General features: G+C 37.6%; 1 protein-coding gene across 9 annotated transcripts in view; it reads left to right on the top strand.

Annotated features, from left to right (window-relative positions):
• The window catches only part of OXR1 (oxidation resistance 1), a 263,521-nt gene that overhangs the window by 211,219 nt on the left and 34,874 nt on the right, over positions 1 to 17,428 (top strand). For 7 of the 9 annotated variants that reach the window (XM_065668798.1, XM_065668794.1, XM_065668799.1 and 4 more), the window contains 5 exons: positions 634 to 741; positions 1,954 to 2,073; positions 5,813 to 5,965; positions 10,911 to 11,095; positions 12,844 to 13,637. In XM_065668798.1, coding sequence (XP_065524870.1) covers positions 634 to 741; positions 1,954 to 2,073; positions 5,813 to 5,965; positions 10,911 to 11,095; positions 12,844 to 13,637 — 1,360 coding nt within the window. The remainder of the gene's footprint in view (positions 1 to 633; positions 742 to 1,953; positions 2,074 to 5,812; positions 5,966 to 10,910; positions 11,096 to 12,843; positions 13,638 to 17,428) is intronic. The other 2 variants (XM_065668796.1, XM_065668797.1) reach the window with 2 other exon arrangements.

Genomic DNA, 17,428 nt, shown 5'->3' on the forward strand with positions numbered 1-17,428 from the left:
AAACGCTTATCCTCCATCTGCTGTCAGCCTACTTGACCTGTTTTGCTTTAGTACTTTTGCTTTTTATCTCAGTGAAGGTTTTTACTTGAAAGTCAGGTTAACAGAAGCTTATTTCAATAGGAAGAGACTGTGTTTGCATTTAGAGATTGCTTCAGCTTTTCTGTAAGTGAAAATCTGAGGTTTTGGGGAATGAAGGGTTCTGTGTAACCAGGCAATTGTGCATTGATCCAGTGGTACCCAGAAATGAATTAATAGACCTGAAGTTCGGGTGCAGTAGCTGAGCCTCCAGCTCAGTATGTGTGACTGACACTTCCTTCCATGAGGAAGCATAGTGGGAAGGAAGGTGTCTTGTGGCAGTATCCTTATGTTTAGGGGTATGTATATTTCTGGGAGTTTAGTTTCTTGTGGGGTTTTGTAGTTCAGATTTGTGATTGTTTGGGATGTTTTTGGGGGGGGGTTTGTTTGTTTTTTTTGTTTTATTTTTGTTGGAGGGGCAGGGTAGGGGATGACAGTCATGAGGACTTGTAGTTCATCAAAATCCTGGTAAATCTACACGTGATAAAATTCATAAGCCACTATTTGAACTAACTTCTTACAGGTTTGTTTTTCTTTTTGTTTTCCCGATTGTTACAGGTGGAATCAAGAGATACTTTAAACAGTATTGCCTTGAAATTTGATACAACACCCAATGAGCTGGTTCAGTTAAATAAGCTTTTCTCCAGAGCAGTCGTTCCTGGACAGGTATTACACTATACATGTTATTTATCCAACAAAGACTGGTTTCCTTTTGTTTCTTATCTCTACCAGAGGAAGTGTTAAACTACTTCTGTTACTGGCTTTCCTACTGGCTTTGTAAAAGAGTTATTCGATTTTTCTCTAGGTTGTGAATTCCGTATGCCTATTAACTGCCTAGAAGGGGAACATCTCATGAAGCTACCTGTCTCTCTTAAATAAGATCAGAGGACTTTTAAAACTAAATATACTTAATGGCATAATAGCACTTGGGTACAAGCTAAATTGTTAGTTTAAATACAGCAGGCTGTTTACCAACTTGGAAGACAAATTCAGGCTACAACTTTCAAATAACATTCCTGACTGCGTACTGCTGCAGTTCTATTTTAATAAACTGAATAATGTTTCTGTTCCAGTCTGAAAACTTGCTGTCTTTCCCAGCAGTATATGAACTTTCTTAGAGGTCACTTTTGCTTATATCTTTTTCATTTCCTTCTTTTGCCTTAATTTTCCACTTATCTTTGAAAGCCAGGCCGGGAAACAAGTGAAAACTGTTGGCCATTTGGTTATTTGCCCTTTGTTTGAAAACATCCAGTGTTTGTTTCTGATTGCAAAACCGTCTAGTTCACTTGAAAGCCTACCGTGGCCAAAATAATATATGTAAGGAGGGTGAATAACTACAGTTGGTTTGGGTTAGTTTAATTATTTTTTTGTGTGTGTGTTTGTTTGGTTTGGGGATTTTGGTTTGGTTTTGTCCTGTCCCGTCCCCTCCCCCCCCCCCCCCCCCCAGTGCTAAGAGCTGTGTCTATGAACTTGTTCCCCAGGCTGTTTCTTGGTTACTCAAATAGCAGAGAAATAGCGAGAGAAATAAAAGGGCAGGTCTTCCTTGAACACTGTATTGGGTGTTTCCGTCCAGCTGTATACTTTTGATGCTGTCTACTTGAACTTTTTCCTCAATTGTAACTAAAATCAATCTTCAATGACTAAAAATCAATCTTATCTCAAGATAACTGCTTTAAAAAACTTTAAAAGCTAAAATTTAGTAGTATTTGGTGTGATGTGTATTCCCTCAACTCATAATTTCTGTGAAAATTAATAGGAATAGGAATGATTTTGTATAGCTTATTTTGAGAAAGCATAGGAAATATACACCTGAACTGCTGGGAAATCTAAAGTAAAACTGAAAGCTTAACTTCTAACTACGTTATATCTTCTTTATAGATTTTGTATGTTCCTGACCCAGACTACATTTCTAGTGTGGACAGCTCCCCCTCTCTAAGTCCTATAAGTCCCCTATCACCTACATCTTCCGAAGCAGAGCTTGACAAGGCTACAGTAAATGTAGGTATACCTGTTGTCCTTGAAATTAATTTTCCCTTACAAGAGAAATGTTACAGGTGCTGTGCTTTCTTATACTGTCCTTTCATTCTGGGGAAAAAGTATTTAACAACACTAAGTTGAAAAGTAAAATAGAACCTTTTTAGAAGTAAATGTAAGCTTTTAGTCTTCGTAAATGACAGTTTTCTATGTGAAAACTGCTTTAAAGGCAGGCTATTTGTAGCAAATTACTATCCTTGCACACTGAAGTCTTAAATACTAGTTCCTGTTGCATTTCTGTATTTGTTGCTTTTCTGAACTAGTTAAACATTTGTCTCTAATCTTACTGAGTTTTTGTAGCAGTGATACATGGGCAAGAATACTCAATTAGCTAGAAGAAAAGGGCTCTCCCTGCTTCCTTCAGCAGTGCAAGCGGGGGTTCTCTGATTTCATTTAGCAAAAAAAAGTAAATAGGGAGGGGAGGAAGCCAGTTTCAGTGAAAGGCTTATTCAGTAGTTTTGTAGATTTTTTTTTTTTTTTTCTAATAGTAAAATTATTTAGCCATCAGAGCTGCTCTGTATTTCAGCTTGAATGTAGATTCGTAGTTAGGAGCTAGCTTCGTATAAGTATGTCTTTCCAGGAACACTGGCTTGCTGTCAACAGAATTCTATGGGGAGGACTCCACACAGGAAATGCAGTATTGGAGCCTGAGCTTCTCTGCAGTTTGTGCAGTTACGACCTTATTCAGATATTTCTTTATCTGTTACTACTATTCTTTTGCCAGATACTGTCTTTTCTCTCAAAACCCAAGCTTTCTTCATAGTGCTTGGTCAAGCTGTCAAATGTCTACTCCAGTAGACTACTCCGGCCTAGTATTCTTGTTCTCATAATATGTCTGCTGTCATTTGTGTTGAATAATTTCTCTTATGTTTTATGAATGTGCTGTAGCACAGTAAACAGACTAGTCTGCAAGAACACATTTGTCTGTATCAGTCTTGGAGTAACTGTAGATGTTAGAATAGACCTACCCATATAGCCTATGTCACGAGAAGTTAGTCAAAGGAAAATAGTTTCACTACTTGAAATCGGAGCTCTTCCTACAGTGCACTAGATCCCGTATCGGAAAAATACCTTATGCTTGCTTTTGTGCATTATTTTGTATATGCTTGTTTGCATATAGTAGGTAAGGAGGCTTAATTGTGCAACTATACCTGTAATTTATCTGAAACTTTGACTGTATGCATATAATAGATAAAAGCTTGAAAGTGTAGAAGAAACCAACTAGATTTAAATCTTTCAGAAGTTAGAATCTTCCTATACAAAAGGTTTTGTCTAGTGTCAGCAGTTCAATGTTAGGAACAATTTGAGTGTTACATGTTGTTTAACTGACACACAGCGGTGTTGCAAAACTGTATTGTGCACGTTGTTACGTGTTGTGGGTTACTACAAGTAGTTCTGAAATGCTTCAGGGAAAGTAAAACACGAGCAATATGACAAGATGTTTTAAAGTGATTATGGAAGTTTCTGTTTCTGGGGTCTTTTGAAATACATGGAAAGAGGGAAAGGATATTTATAGATACAGTTTGTCAAAAAAAAAACAAAGAATGGAAATCACTTGCATTTGTCAGTGTGGACTCTGTGTGTTTGAGTTTGCTTTTCAAACAGTCTGTCTAGCAACACAAAAGGTGCCAACTTCTATTTGAGCAGTTAAGGCTGGAAAGTTTTGTTCTTAATCATGGCACCTGTTTCCTGTGTTTCTCTTCTCTCTTTGCTGATTGCTGGCATTGTGAATGAGAATGTGAATTATGTTCTGCATTGATAACCTGTCATCTTAGACTCTTAGATTTTTTTGCTAACTGAAGTTGTAAGATGCAAACAAAGTCTACATTAGTGTCAGAGATGAGCTGAAAAAAGCTGTGTATAATGTTCCTGAATGTGATTAAAGGTATTTAACTTCAGTCTGTACTAGCAACTAGAACTGAACAGAAAAGCAGAAAACAAAAGGGAACATAGATGTTCACATTTTTAACAAGTAGTAATATTTTATTAGTAACTAAAAGTAGCAGTTGTGTATGAAATGGGAGTCCTTAGATGTTGGTTAAGCTCCAAGGCAGGATCGCTGTGATTGTAAAATAGGATTTGGTGCAGTCTGTCTACTATATGTGTAGCTTTTGTTTCACTCTGTCCTGTCCCTTGTAAGGTTCCATATTCACTACTTTGGATGTACTGTTAGTAACATAGGTAACTCTTCCTGTTATCTGCCCAGGAAGGTCACTGTTCCAAAGTAACCTTGTTACATACTGGGGAAATGTGAACTGAATGGGTAGATTACAAGATGGGCTGGAAGAATTGGCTGTATCTTTGGGCTCAAAGTGATTCAGCATTTGTGTGTGTAGCTGGTTACTTTCTGTTGCCTGTTTTCTGTGATAGTGGACAGTTGCAAATCCTTAGAGTCCCTATTAGGCTAATATTGTTGATAATCTGCTCATCAGTGACCTGAATAATGGGACAGAGGACAGAACACACTGTCAGCAAACTTGGGGTGAGGAGGTGGGGATGGGGAGCAAAAATTAGGGAAAGTGGGCAATATACTGAAGGGAAGGGCAAATGCTGCTCATCAAAGGGACAAGAGTCTGGAGAGATGAAGTAACAGAAATCTCATTAAATTCAACAACAGCCAAGACCTGCCCGGGACAGAAAGAACCTCATGTAGCGGTACAGGATAAGGATTGGCTAGCAGAGTTTGAGTAGTGTCCTGGTGGAGTTGTTGAACAACATTCAATTGTGATGGTGAAGGCTAATCGTATGGCAGGTGGCAGATGAAAGAGGAATGCCAACAGGTTGAGGGAAATGGTTATTCTCCTGTCTGGGGAGATCGTGAAGCTGCATTTGCAGTATTGTGTCCATTTCTGGCACCTCCAGTACAAGGTAAAGATTGACGTGATGGAGACAGTCCAGTGGAGGGCCATTAAGAGATCAGGGAATGGAAACATCAGGCACAAGGATTGCTGAGAGTTGAGGTGTTCTTAGTCTGGAGAAGAAAATACCAATGGACAGCCTCATTTCTGTGTATGTACTACCTGACATGTAAGAGAGAAGAGTTTGGGGTCTTCAGTGGTTTGTAATAAAACAGTGGGCAGCAACAGCTTCAAGTTGCTGCAGAAGAGGTCCTGGTTAAATGACAGGAAAATATTTTTCACTGTGAGGGTGGTTAAACAATGGAGCAGGTTCCTTGGAGAGGTTGTAGAATCTCCAGCCTTGAAGACTTAAACTCAACTGAAAAGGTTCTGAGCAACATGATGTAATGTATGCTTAGGCCTGCTTTGAGTACAGGGTTAGACTTGCTGACCTTGCAGCGAAGTAGTGAGTAATATTATGGGAGGTAAACAGAGGATGTTTAGTAGGACTTCTATTGAAGTTAGAAAATTCTGCTAACTTCTGCTCAAATCTTGCATGTGATACTGGGTGGCTTCTTTATGTGAGCTCTAATCATTGTTTTATTTATTCCCAAGTTGGTTCTGAATACCTTTGTCCATTTGCATTTCTTATGGGCTTGTTGGCTGTGCTTTGTTAATTGCATAAACTGTCAGATCAAAGTAGTCCTTTAAACTGCTATGGACTTGGACCTTATTTTTGAATTTTCTTTATGTCAAAACAAAATAAGAAAACTTACCCAATAAAATCTCTTAAAGTTAATATTGAAAAAGGCAGGTTGATAAGTTTGGGTTTTTTTGTTTGTTTTTTTTTTAATATTCCCTTACAGGATCCAGATGGAGTCCAGCGGAAAGAGTCAGCCGCTTCACCAGCGCACCCATGTGTTCGTCCTACAAGAGTGGTATCGTCCACCTCCGAAGAGGAGGAAGCTTTTACAGAGAAATTTCTAAAAATCAATTGCAAGTACATCACTAATGGCAAGGTATTTAAACATTCAGGTTTTACTGTTAACTGTATGGGATGTAAAAGTAAAGTACACTTAACCCATAAACACAGAGTGAAATTTAGTTACTGATAGGTAGGTGGATCATCTTATATGCATATATATGTTTATATAAACATACTTTTTTTTTTAATCAGTTTTTCATTTGGATTCTCAGACCACTTGTTTCTTAAAAGTGATGCAGTTAACAAGTGATTAACCTGTGAAAAGCTTCCCTGTAGCCATACTGTTAAATGATACTCTTGTGATGAGGGCATGAGATCTGTTTGTTCCTTTGGTTAGTATCTCTCATAAGTAATTCTCTTTACTTACAGTGGAGAAGAACATGGCTTAAAGTATAAGGAAATAGGTAGTTGGGTAGCTTCACTTCCATTTTCCTGAAGCACAACACCATGAGCAGAATTAGCTTCTAATTCTGTAAACAAACACTTCTGTATTTAGTGTAGTCTAGTCGAAATCTTGATTTTACTTTGAAGCAGTAGTTACTCAGTAGTGCCATTACACAAATGCCTTCAGATAATTCACTTCCATTCAGCTCATAGGTGAACAAGGCTTGCACAGATTTTTGGGGACAGAGATAATGTCAAAAGACGTTACCTCAGAATGCTTTAAGAAGACACAAAATGTATTCCTCTCCCACCCCACAGGAAAGTGAATGACTATTAGGCACTTTAGTCAGGCAAAATCATGCCTTCACTCAAGGTGAATGAATGCAAAGAAACTCAAAAGTACTTGTAGTATTTCCTACTTCACCTGAATTTTGGGTATGTGTGTAGGAATAAGGCTGAATCTGTTGCTCAGCAGTAGGTTTGCAGGTAAGTTATGCTAATGATAAAACTGATTAATAATCTCCTACAGGTCTAATTTTTTTTTTTTTTTGCTGATGGGAGGAACTGCAGATCTGTATATGTCTAGACTTGAAGCCTTTTGACAGTAGATGTATATTGGCAAAAGCCGTGTGTTAGAAGTTGGTGAGACAAGTACTGGAGAAGCTCTGTTTGTATCTTTATTCTAGTTTGCAGTTAATTTGCTTCACTACTTGCAAGAAGTCCTTAGGTGACTTTTTTGATATTGATCCTAAACAAATCATTACTTACCAATTTTAAGTGCTCTGATGCAGAAGAGTTAAGGACTGTGAGCCTCTGTTAGAGATCGGCTGTACTGGAAAAATCTAGAGTTAAAATTTACTGTATATTATTTATGTGCTGTTCCTCATCAGAATATTATGGGAAATGTTCACAGCATCCATCTTTGACTTGCATCTTTACAGCTGATTTTCAGAGCTTCAAGGAGAATTCTCTTTAAAGTGTTGTAACCCACTGCAGTATCAGCCCATACTTGGGGAGATAGGGAGAGGAATGAATGCTAGCATGCTCAGATTGGAGTGCCAGATTTTGTAAGTTTAGCATTTAATTTAGCTGTGGTCACATGTGATAGGAATGTCCTTTGGCATGTCATCTTATCCTCTCCTTGGTACGTTTCCTGATGATGCAGGATGATACATCTTCAGAGGTTTTCTGGAGAAAGCTTCCCACTCTAGAAATTATTTTGAAGGTCATAGTTAACTGTTTTAAAGGGCTTCAGGTGTGAAATATCAGTCATCTGATGCTTGTAAACTGCAATCTAGCCAAAGCCTGTCTTTCAATGTGATTAATTTCACGTGTGAAAGGGTTTGCATTAGGTTAAGACAGTCTAATTTCTTCTCACTTTTCAAGACTGCTTATTCTGTATGTGCGTGGAGTTGGTCTTAGTCATTCATGTGAATTCTTGGACAACCGTATAGGAATTCTCTGAGAGGCAGTGGCTGGAACTTGGAAATTGCTTTCTGTTACCTGGTGAGGGCTACTGTTAGAAGTAGGGTATTGGGCATGGTTAAAAACACGGTGGTGTCAATATGCCACACACTGGTCAGATAGTAAATCAGTGTAGCCAGTGTGCTGCAGGGCAGCACCTTCACTTGCCACTTACTGCGTATGTAGGCATGTCCTTTCTTGCAGCCACACTGTTTGCTTCTTTTGTGAAAAGGTGTGCTGCTGTTTTTTTTTAATTCTTTTAACTGTTCCTTGGAGGCAGAAAAAGGTATCTGAAACAGGCTACTTGATTGAACTGAAGCTGACAGGAGCTTTGAAATTATTTGTTCATTCTTATTTTTGCTAGTTTACTTACCCTGTTTTGAAAAGTAGTAGGTAAATTGCTAATACTAAGGTTTAAAAATCAGCCACCAAAGAAAGCCAACCTGGAAGCATGGACACAAAAAGTACACCTGGTTCATGAAGTGAAAAGGAGGACACTGACAAGGCTCAAAATTTCTACAAGGCGGAGGGAGGGAAAAGAATAAATTGTTATTGTTATGATAAAAGCACAGTCGGATGTGCCCTGGAAAAAGACTACTGTCTTGGATATGATAACATTTCTTTAAGATATTAATAAGCCTGGCCTGTGAGGTTTGGGAGGGGTAAGTTGGTGTATTCTGAATTGTTGAAATTGAGGCTGAAGCAAGATAAATGAGAAGATGTGCAGCTGGTTCTTCATACATGTTATTCTAATGTTGTGGCTCTCCAGTGTTCAGATAAGCAATGTAAAATCGACGTAGGAAACTTCTGATGTGTTTTGCAATAAAATATCCTTTAATTGATTTTTGACCTGGGCTAACAGCTGAAGTAGTCTAACTTGCTTTAAGAGGTCAGATAAAGCATTGGACTTTGTTAATGTGAAGGATATATCAATAGTGACAGCTCACCCCTTGGTAGAAAAATGGCATCTTTTTATTGCCTCAAGACCTTTAGGACTTCCTGTATACTTTATTAAGGAAGGTTCATGAAATAGTGAGTATGTGAAGACAGAATCTTAGTCTGGAAATTGAGTTACCTAATGAACTTGATTGCTGATTGTTTCTACTGAGTAATACATAATTTTAGAAGTTGGTATTGAACTCTTGAATCTTTTGGCTAGAGCAGTCATACAGCCTTACCTTTTCCTCATGTCTCTCTCCAGCCTGACTGTTGTTGATGAAACATGTGGTCAGTAAAAGAGTAGAAGTATTTCAGTTGGAAGGGACTTACAGTGATCATATAGTCCAAATGCCATCAAGGCTGTGGCCTTGACTTTTCTGGGTCAGATGTAGTGAGCTTTGATAAAATACTTTCATGTGCAGTCATTAATGAAAGAGTTCAGATCTAGAAATGCTGCTGCTTTTTTTTTTTTTGCATTATGTACTGAATTTACTGAAGTAATATTTCTTTAAAGAGAAGTAGTTAAAACTTTCTTCTGAGTAGACTTACTGACTCCTGAGGTAGTGTTAAATTTATATTCTAGACTACAATGGATATAACCAAATGTAGATTTCTGTTGACAGTCGTTCTCTTGAGATCTTTTGGGCACCTTGAAAGTCTGTTTCCACAGTACAGTGCTGGGAAAGAAATGCCAGTCTTAAACACCTTGGACTTGTGTAAATATATTCTGCAGATTTTGACAACTTTAAGCATATACTTTTTACTCTAAAAGGCATGTGTAAAACCAGACAATTCACTGAACAACTAACAAGACTTAAGCATCTTAGGAATGTGTACCTGAGACTGTTTTCATTTTTCCATAATGGCAATACTGTAGGTCATTGCTGTAGGCGTTAATACTATTTTGGTTTGTTTTTTATAACTTGCGATTTCCTACTCAGTACACAGCATCTTTGTTTTTGTACTGTGAAGGTCATCAACCATCATAATGCTGGGAACAAATTCCTGGAACTGGGGAAGATTGTAGCTGTATTTCACGCTGTTTTGATCTGTTGTCTTAAAACAAAACCGAAAACAATCAATCACCTCCCTAATACACAATGGTTGTAATCACTGTGAACATTTTTTCACACAAAGCAACTCTTGTGATTGTTGCACAGAATTTTTGAATGTCTTTCTAAATTTGTACAGTCCTTAGGATTCAAGATCTGTGACTGAAGGTTCACTATCATTCTGCTTAAATCTAGACTTCTTCCAGTTCATAGTTCTAGCTCAGACTCTACCATTAAGGCAGTTTAATTAATTTTTTAGCTGGCAGCTGGTGTTGTGTTTGCATGTGTTTCTAATGCTTAAAAAAAAAAAAAAAAAGAGAGGAAAAAGGAAAAAAGCTTCATGTATAGTAAATTATCTTCGTACCTGTATTGTGTAAAAACCTACAGCTTATGGTATGACTATCAACTTTCTTCAAATGTTTTTATACTAGAAGTTTAAAGTCTACTTGTATTCATGTACTGCAGCTATGATGAAATCTATCTAAAGCTGCATCTTGGTGCTGCCACATCTTTATAAAGCTTTAATATTTTTAATCTAGTTGTATTTTATAAATATGCTTGTCCAATCAGTCAATAGTCCATTAGGTTAGAATGACTCGCATTGGATACTACTGTTGCTTTTGTGTAAAGATGAACAATTTTTGAAAGGCCATTCTTTTCTTGTTCTTTAATTAAATAGTAGCAAGTGAGAGGAGTGAAAAGTCAGGATTTAGGCAATGCTTCAAGTTAATAAGTTATTTGTAAAACTAGTAATAAGCCCTGTGGTTCTATGGGAAAGGTGTATGTTTACCTCAGAGGAGCTGCCTAGCATATCCTTTAGGATGCAGGGGTTTTTGGTTTGGTGGTTTTGGGGTTTTTTTTAGTGTGTATTTTGGGGTTTTGTTGTTTGGGGGTTCTTTTACTCAACCCAGATATTAAGTAGCTGCAAGGACCAAAACTGTTCTTTTGGGAAGTAGGTGCAATTTATTTGCTTCCCCAGAAAAATGGTTATGCTTTTCTAGATGGCTGAAAAGCACAAGAAACTGTACAAAGTTGCTTAAATATAAAAATGATTTACAAACATGTTTCGACTACAAAAAATGGAGAATAAGCTGAAATACAAAGGAGAAAAATTACCACATATTTTCCCTCTCATTTTAGGGTACAGTCAATGGTGTGCTGCTAGTGACGCCAAATAATATAATGTTTGATCCTCATAAAATGGATCCTCTGGTCCAAGAGAACGGCTGTGAAGAGTATGGCATCATGTGTCCAATGGAAGAAGTAATGTCAGCTGCTCTGTATAAGGAAATTGTGGACAGCAAAATTAAGGATTCATTAAGCATGTAAGATAGAATAGTGTTTATAAAACTTTAAGTAAAACTTTAAGTAAATATGAACGGTAGCCATATTGCTGATCATGCAAAACTAGCAAAAATGCATTTTCTTCTGTTTTCTGTTCTAAGAACATCATTGAAGATTGACTTGGAAAGACCCATGAGAACTTGCTTCACCTTAAGTTCTCACATTCTATATACTGTATAGAAGAAATCTTCTATATACACAGATTCTAATTTCCTCCAATAGTCTCCTTTAAAAATAACTGTATAGCAAGAAATACTACACCACTTCCTCTGCCCCATCCCTACTATGAAAACAGGAACAGATGTGTTTGATCCCTTAGTAATTTAAAGACGCATGAATAGGGAAGTCCAACTTGAATAGCTTTAGATGCAGATCTTTATTGTTCACAATTTTTCACTTGCTGCTTAAACTCCTGTTGCTCTTAAAAATGGTTGTAAGATTCATTTTCTAAGATGTATGTTTATTTTTATGGCATTAGGAGTACATTTTTTTATCCCTTTTTGGATAAGAGAGGAACTGCATGTTTGCCTTTGGGTATAGCTTGTTAGGGGTGGACAGGGTGAGTTTGTGTCACTGTTGTTTAGTATGGTAGGCATTTAAAACTGACTTTAAACAGCTTTATGAAAAAACCTTTGTTCGATTCTGTCAATTGCCTAGTTTTTATACTGTCTTCAGAAATAGAATGAACTTTAACATTAAAGCCAAAAAGGATTAAAAAAAAAATAAATCATGCCACGCTTACCTGTTGCAGCTCATAAAGCACAGATATTTGCAGACTACCTTGACCATTTAACTGCAGGGAAGTGGACTTCTTTAAACAATGTAGAGTTCTCTGTATATATAAGAGAGTAAAGCTTGTTTGCTGATACGTAACTTTTAGAGTTGCATTTTTTAAGTAAGGTATAAAGATAGTCAGTGCTCTTCTAAAACTCACAGAATTTCTGATAAGCTTATTTTGAAAGGCAGGTTTGAATAAGATTATCTTGAGGAAAGTAAATTCTTTTATGCTTGCTTTTTTCTTACACTATTTATCAACATCTGATGTCTGCTCTTCAAATCATTCAGTTGTACCAAGTAGTTTGGGATTTATTTTGCCCTAACAGTGGTATCCTCAAAGATAGGTACCTGACTGGAGAAGACACTGATCACTGTTTTAGGTATTTCACATGGGCGAAATGGCAAGATCTGCCTTAATGTGTTCCTGTTGTTCTGCATTGCCAGCTTAGTTAAGGTTAGACCAGATTGTTCTTGCCATCATTCTTATCAGTGAGCTAGGTGTCAACTTCATGATAGGGTGGGACAGACCTACACAATTGTACTGGCCTTTTTGGTCAGCAAAGCTTAAAAGATCGTGGACAGTTTTTACCTTTAGAGGTTATGGTTCTATGTAGCTTTTTGTTTTTTTCCTCTGTTGTTTTGGTGTTTTCTTTATACTTCAGGCATCTCAAACAATCTTGTTAGTTTCATGGAAAGCCCTGTGAAAGTAATGTAATGAATTTGGGAAGTCCTATCTATATCATGCTGGTAAAAGGTCTGCCATAAGTTTGCTCTTACAAGAACATATTTTATGCTCTGGCTTAAGGTTGCTTAAGGGTTGTTTTATTAAGAGCACTTCTAGGGTTGGTTTGTTGTGGGGTTGGTTTTTTTTCAGCATTAAACAAAACTTAGTAAAGAAAAGAGTTTGATGTAAAAGGCACCTGCTATAACAGCATTCTTTTTTGCTCAACAGAGATGTAGAACAGCTGTCTCTGAGGGAGCATTGCCATTCCAAGAAAGGCACAAAGAGCAATACAGATGAAATGGATTCCAGGATTCAGGATACAGGCAATGACAGTGCTAGTACTGCCCCAAGGAGCACAGAGGAGTCTCTTTCAGAAGATGTCTTCACAGAATCAGAACTCTCTCCAATACGTGAGGAACTTGTATCCTCAGATGAGCTTCGACAAGACAAATCTTCTGGAGCATCATCAGAATCTGTCCAAACAATAAACCAGACTAGTGCTGAATGTTTAACAGTCATTTCAGACTCAAATGAAGCTGCCAGTGACTTAAAACCCAGTGTGGAAATGGTTGCGAATGCTAAACAGTTTGGTACCTGCAGCTTAGGTTCAGAGAGAGCTGAGATGCCTAGAAAGGGGGGAAAAGAACTTAGTGAAAATATTGCAGGTGTCCTCCAGCAGTCTTTACAACGAGCACACAGTGGCAAAGAGCATGACAAAGAGACAGAAGTGGACAACAGTCAAGATTCCTCACTAGGAAAAGAACCACAAGGAGAGAGTAAGGCAGGAGAGGAATGTCCACGTTGCGAAGATACCACAGACTCTCAAAAAAAAGAGACAACTAATAAAGAAAAAGTAGCAAGAGAGCGAACTCAAGACTCGGAGACAGAAGTTGAGGAGCTCCGCAAACTGTGGAAGACCCACACTATGCAACAAACAAAACAACAAAGAGAGAACATTCAACAGGGTTCACAAAAACGAACTAGTCAGAAAACTGGGACTGCAGGAGATGGGCAACTGGAAGGTGAGTCAGTATCTATGGATACACTCTTAACCTTCAGATTTGCAATGTTTCTCCCTCTAACTCATAATAATTCTATTGGTTTTCATTCTGTAGAATACAACTTCCTTCATATTGCTTATATTTCTCATTGGTTTGAAGATACGTTAAGATATGCTGCTTTATATAAACCAGTGGGAAAAATATTGCTCAGGAAAGTGAAAATGTGGATACCTTTGTTACTGCCATTTTTCCTCACTGTAATTATATTTATTACCATATTAAAGCACAGTATCTTTGTAGGAGAGATATAAGTGAGCTTGTAAATTTGATCTATGATGCATTGGTCACTGTAGAGCTCAAAATTAAAAATGATCTTTAGCAATCAGTTGGCTGCCACTTAAATTTTTACCCAAGTGTACATGTGTATGAATGAATTTCAGAGAATGAATTTCACCTTACTGATAGCATGTCTACCTTGTGGTTATGGTTTATGTGAGCAATGAACACTAAAATCGTAATATTCCAGAATTTTGTTCACTTGCATCTCGTCACTCTTTCATGCTGACTAGAAGAAGGTTAAGCATACAGAAAGACATTTTTCAGGATAAGTAACAGCTAGATTGTAAGAAGCTAATGCTATAAATATGGGGAGTAACAGCTAGATTGTAAGAAGCTAATGCTATAAATATGGGGAGTAACAGCTAGATTGTAAGAAGCTAATGCTATAAATATGGGGAACAACTAGGATTATTTCTTGAGTACCTGCACTGCTCTGAAAAAATCAGGTCTTAGTTGGAAGTTATCTTGAAAGTCTGAAGTTACTTAATACAAAAAATGTGTTTAAGTAACTGAAAGATGTTTCTGTATTTGTGTGATTTTTTTTTTTTTTTGCTTTTAAAAAAATCATAGGTCACTTTTTGATGCCTTAACATCTTTACTAATGACGATAAACCAGTTGTTTTAATTGTGCACTATTTTGGGGCTAGAAAGAAAACATACAATCTATTTGTAACAGGCATTATAGATATATGAAGTACATTTTAAGGTAAAGTTCATTATGTTAACTTAAAGTTGAGATTGTATAGAAAAGTATATTCTGCATTTGACAGAAATTCATCTTGCGTTTCTTTGCCAATTTTGCCAATTGCAAATTCTTTGCCAATTGAATATTGATTGTACTTCAGTTGTATTATGTCATTTATTTTGTCAGCTTCTAAAAGATTCTGTCATTGACTGATGGCAGGTTTTTCATGTGGTCAGTACAGTGACAGACTATATACATGTATAATGAGCCGGCAGTGTGCGCTCGCAGCCCAGAAAGCCAACCGTATCCTGGGCTGCATCAAAAGGAGCGTGACCAACAGGTCGAAGGAGGTGATCCTGCTCCTCTACTCTGCTCTTGTGAGACCTCACCTGGAGTATTGTGTGCAGTTCTGGTGTCCTCAACATAAAAAGGACATGGAGCTGTTGGAACAAGTGCAGAGGAGGGCCACGAGGATGATCAGGGGACTGGAGCACCTCCCGTATGAAGACAGGATGAGGAAGTTGGGGCTGTTCAGTCTGGAGAAGAGAAGGCTGCATGGGGACCTAATAGCAGCCTTCCAGTACCTGAAGGGGGCCTTTAGGGATGCTGGGGAGGGACTCTTCATCAGGGACTGTAGTGACAGGACAAGGGGTAACGGGTTAAAACTTAAACAGGGGAAGTTTAGATTGGATATAAGGAGGAAATTCTTTCCTGTTATGGTGGTGAGGCACTGGAATGGGTTGCCCAGGGAGGTTGTGAGTGCTCCATCCCTGGCAGTGTTCAAGGCCAGGTTGGCTGAAGCCTTGTGTGGGATGATTTAGTGAGAGGTGTCCCTGTCCATGGCAGGGGGGTTGGAACTAGATGATCTTGAGGTCCTTTCCAACCCTAACTATTCTATGATTCTATAATCAGAAGAGTACCTGCTTGCAGAGACGTGCTGACCAGAAATCTGCACATGGCGATACACTGTGGGGACAGAATAGGAAAAAAAGTGAAGGACAAGTTACTCTTTGGAGGTTTGGGCCAAAGTCCGGTTTCAGCTGGAATTGTTGTATGTTGTTCTTGCATGTTGTATTAGTGGAATGCAAATAAAATGGTAAATTATTAGTTATTTCCCAATCTAGATAGATTAGGTGAAGCTTCTACTGCCATTGTCTACAGGCAAGCTTAAATAGAGCCAATGTAAAAGCACAGATCTATTGCTTAACTCTTGAAGGTCATCAAAGACTAAATATGATAGGTCTGCTATCAATAGGTGACTCTGAAAACACTGTCATTACAAAATTGAAACACTGCAAACACTTTCTGATATCCTATTAGACTAAAACTCTGCAAGTAGCCATACTATGAGTTTTGTATCATTAAGTTACCTAGATCATTGTTTTATCTTCTGCATACAGCAAGGACTTTGAATTTCTTTGCTTTTGTGGGAGTTTTAAGTATCTAGACTTTGGGGAACTACCATTTCTTGATCTTCGCAGAGCTTAAATGTTTAAGTTTGGAATTAATTTGTTCTGAAAGCTGAACAGGTGATGCAGTGCAAATTGAGAACAAGAGCAGACTAGCTAAAAAGGTCTCCCTTGGTGGTTTTTTGTTTTTTTTTTTTTGGGGGGTTGGTTTTGTTTTTGTTTGTTTTGGGGTTGGTTTTGTTGGTGGTTTGTTTTTTTTGTTTGGTTTTGTTTGTTTGGTTGGTTTTTGTTTGTTTGTTTTTTAATTGTTGTCCAGGACTCTCTTATATTCTCTTCTATTTTTACAGACACTTATGTCAACCACTGGACTGAAGTAAAAGTAGTTGATAATTTGGAGAAATTGTAATGGTAGCTTCATGTGTGTATAAACAAGCTGGAATCTTATTGGTAGCATGTATGTTTGCTGCTTAGCTGGATATTGGCAGAGAAATAAAACAGAAAGGCATGAGAAACACAATAGCCATTAGTAAAATACTTTGTAATGATAAATTCTGTATGAAATTGACAAAAATATATTGGAGATCACATCAAAAAAGAGCATCTTAAGTAGCCCTTTTGAGATTTGGGGGCAGGACTCAATTGTTTTCGTTATCTCTGCTAGTCGGAAATATCTCACTCATTTTTCTTTTTTAAAGTATTCAAGTTCGTATCCAACTTCTTTGAGCTCTAGGTCAGAGGAGTTCTAAACTGCTGCATCTAAAGGATCAAAATCCTAAATATCAGATCAGTTCCAGAGTAATTCTCTAACACTGCCATAAAGTTCATGTGCCAGTCCTATGAAATAGGGGTTTTGTTTATCTAGGGTTCTTTGGGGGTTTGTTTTTAGTCTGATAATTTACCATTGAGTTTACAGAGTTATAAGATCCTTCCAAATTGTACATATTCTGACTATTTTACTATCCTGTATACTGCAGGCATAATTCTAAAATGTGCAACTGCACATTTATTTATGGGGGGGTGTGTGGGGATTATTTTGTGCAACACTGCTGTTCTCTAAACTTTATAATGAAAATCTGATTGAGAAAGCGTACAGCAGAGATGTTCCTAGATCAAGGTGATGTTTTCTGTACTTAGTGTATCTGTAGTTTGCATAGACGCTAAAAGAGAACTTCAACTGTAAAGATGAGTGTCCTAGAAAACTGGAATATATCTGTATGTACATAACACCAGAGGTAGGATAAATTCTTTGTTCTCATAGCTGATCATAACAACTCTCAAGTTTACATTTTCCTTCCTTGCTTTAAGAAGTCTCTTGTGGCTGGAGCTCATGTTCTAGGATTTGGGCAATTAATCTAGTAAAGAAACAATTTTTGAGAAGC

The sequence above is a fragment of the Lathamus discolor genome, chromosome 2 (assembly GCF_037157495.1).
Source record: "Lathamus discolor isolate bLatDis1 chromosome 2, bLatDis1.hap1, whole genome shotgun sequence".
In the NCBI taxonomy this organism is placed as follows: domain Eukaryota; kingdom Metazoa; phylum Chordata; class Aves; order Psittaciformes; family Psittacidae; genus Lathamus; species Lathamus discolor.